Genomic DNA, 2,500 nt, shown 5'->3' on the forward strand with positions numbered 1-2,500 from the left:
TGGACACTGGTATCATTGGGCTCTGTTCTCAACTACTCCTTGTTCCTGTGTACTGCCCTCAACTCAGCCCTGACCACGTCACTCGTGTCTGTGGCCAAGTCAGTGATCCAGACGCTGGTGGGATTTTTCGTGTTTGGCGGAGTCAAGTATCATCCTCTCAACATCACAGGTTAGTCAGGGGTAGTGGAGCAAGTGAGGTTTTTGTTTGTATGAATATATACATGAATAAAATCATATTACCTAATGCCAGACTGGTGTAACCTAGCCAAACCCATCTTCATGTAGTCTAGCCTGGAACACACTATAATACTGTGGTTCTCAACCTTTGCTACACAAGACATGCCATGATTACCCTACGTGTTTAGTGTGTTGTCAGACTGCAAAGGTTCAGAATTGCTATTATACTAGAAAGCAGATCCCAGAAGTACTTATCATGGTGCTCGAATATATATTTATGCTAGAGTTTTCAGTATAATTGATGTGTGGATGTAAATACTCATATTTTACTTTTCGTCTAGATTAAAATGATAATCATATAGATAAAAATCCATTTCTTTGCAGGCATTGTAATGAACACCGTTGGAGGCTTCATGTACACTTACACTAAATACCAGGAAGGAAAAAAGAAGTACCAGAAGGACGAGAACTACAACAAACTTCAGCTGAATGGGGTAGTGAGCATACCAAGAGAAGCACCCTTAATCCCCAATGGAATAAAGCGGGATGAACACTCCCTTAGCGAAATCAAAGTTAGCTAACACTTCTAGAGTTAGGCAACATTACTTTTTGGGTAGGGGTTATATAGGTATGTTCACATTGCCAGCCAATATTCATTGCAGGTGGCTTGCAAAACTGCGTTCTCTTTGGAAGGCGTACAAGGAAGGGTAATCCTATGTTAATGGGGTTAGAATCATTATGACAGATGAGGTTATGGGATCGAGTCTTTACTTTCAATTTTCTGCCTCATGAAGTGTCTTTTCCTCTATTTGTAAGTTTCTTGTTTTGCCAGTGATGTATTAGGCTGTATGTTGTCCTTGAGTATGATTTTGGCATAAAAATTTTTTTAATGTTGACTGTTAAAGTCTGTCTTTTGTATTGTATTTTGAAGTTGAATGTGTACATTCTCTATATTTATTCATACAAAATAACAAAATATTTTGGATGTTATCTCACAGTGGTTCCTAACTTTTGAATTGAATCTTTCCATGCACCTCAGGGGTTTGAAAGATCAGGATTCTTAATAAGCCAATTTTATTACTAGACTTGTTTTAACAATTTGTTCTCACAGTTGAAATATGTACTGTCATTATGCAAATGTATAAATGGAATTATTTTTAAAAAATATGGTTTGTAGCCTTATTATAAATATACATATTCTTATTTATCTTTTTAAGTAATGCAGCATTTGAAACTCCTCTTCCAACAAGTTGGACAAGATGTTTTGATTGTCAGAACCCTTACTTTGGTGTCTGGGACAAGTTGGTCATCTCGTCCATATCACCATGCTTTGCAGCTTGGGGAACAGGACAAGATGATGTCACAATAATATTTGTATGTAAACATTGACAGTTGCAGGCAGTTGATATGTAATTTTATGGCCCTTTATTGTTGTTATCAAATTTTGTTTTTGTGTGTTTTCAAGTTGCAGGTAAGTTGATTATGCATCAGAGGAGTTTTAAATCCTATGCAGCATTTAAAATAAAAACAGTAGTATGGTGAATTAGTGAATGTTTGCTTTTGAACCAGTTGCATTGTGGGCATGAAGGCCTTGGAAGGTTCCAAACATGTTCTCGTTGTCCTGCTGGTCCTGACAAGTTGTCTGGATAAGCAATAAAACCATTACCTCTCAGACTGTCAGTTCTGTTTAGACCACTATGACTCCAGTTTGGGAACCACTGGAATAACTCTCTCTCACTCACTCACTCACTCACTCACTCACTCACTCACTCACTCACTCACTCACTCACTCACTCACTCACTCACTCATTCACTCACTCACTCACTCACTCACTCACTCACTCACTCACTCACTCACTCACTCACTCACTCACTCACTCACTCACTCACTCACTCACACACACACACACACACACACACACACACACACACACACACACACACACACACACACACACACACACACACACACACACACACACACACACACACACACACACACACACACACCTCCTTTTAAATGCTGGAAAATATAATTTACTGACTGAATGCTGTAGGTAGTGTTTGTGTTTTTATTATATTTGTATATTTTATACCTTTTTTATGTGATTCCTTGTTGCAAGATTTACAGATAGACCTTTTATTAAGAAATCAGGCCTATTTCCAGATAGTGTTGTCTTACTACTGATTCTCACACAAAGCTTACATATCAGTGATCCTCTTGCCTTCAAGACAAATCCTTGCGATAAATCATCTTTGTGGATGACTGATGACCTGCACTCAAATTCAATATATTTGATTAGGTGTAGTTGCAGTTTGGATT

The 2,500-nt window shown here is 38.1% G+C and overlaps 1 protein-coding gene across 2 annotated transcripts in view; it reads left to right on the top strand.

The window, feature by feature from the left end:
* LOC113823593 (uncharacterized) overlaps positions 1–2,500 on the top strand; it is a 30,137-nt gene that overhangs the window by 26,413 nt on the left and 1,224 nt on the right. For both annotated transcript variants that reach the window (XM_070122650.1, XM_070122648.1), the window contains 2 exons: positions 1–169; positions 562–2,500. The exon at positions 1–169 is cut by the window's left edge and continues 23 nt beyond it; the exon at positions 562–2,500 is cut by the window's right edge and continues 1,224 nt beyond it. In XM_070122650.1, the coding sequence (XP_069978751.1) occupies positions 1–169; positions 562–758 (366 nt within the window). In that variant the 3' untranslated portion in view covers positions 759–2,500. The remainder of the gene's footprint in view (positions 170–561) is intronic.

The sequence above is a fragment of the Penaeus vannamei genome, chromosome 6 (assembly GCF_042767895.1).
Source record: "Penaeus vannamei isolate JL-2024 chromosome 6, ASM4276789v1, whole genome shotgun sequence".
In the NCBI taxonomy this organism is placed as follows: Eukaryota; Metazoa; Arthropoda; class Malacostraca; order Decapoda; family Penaeidae; genus Penaeus; species Penaeus vannamei.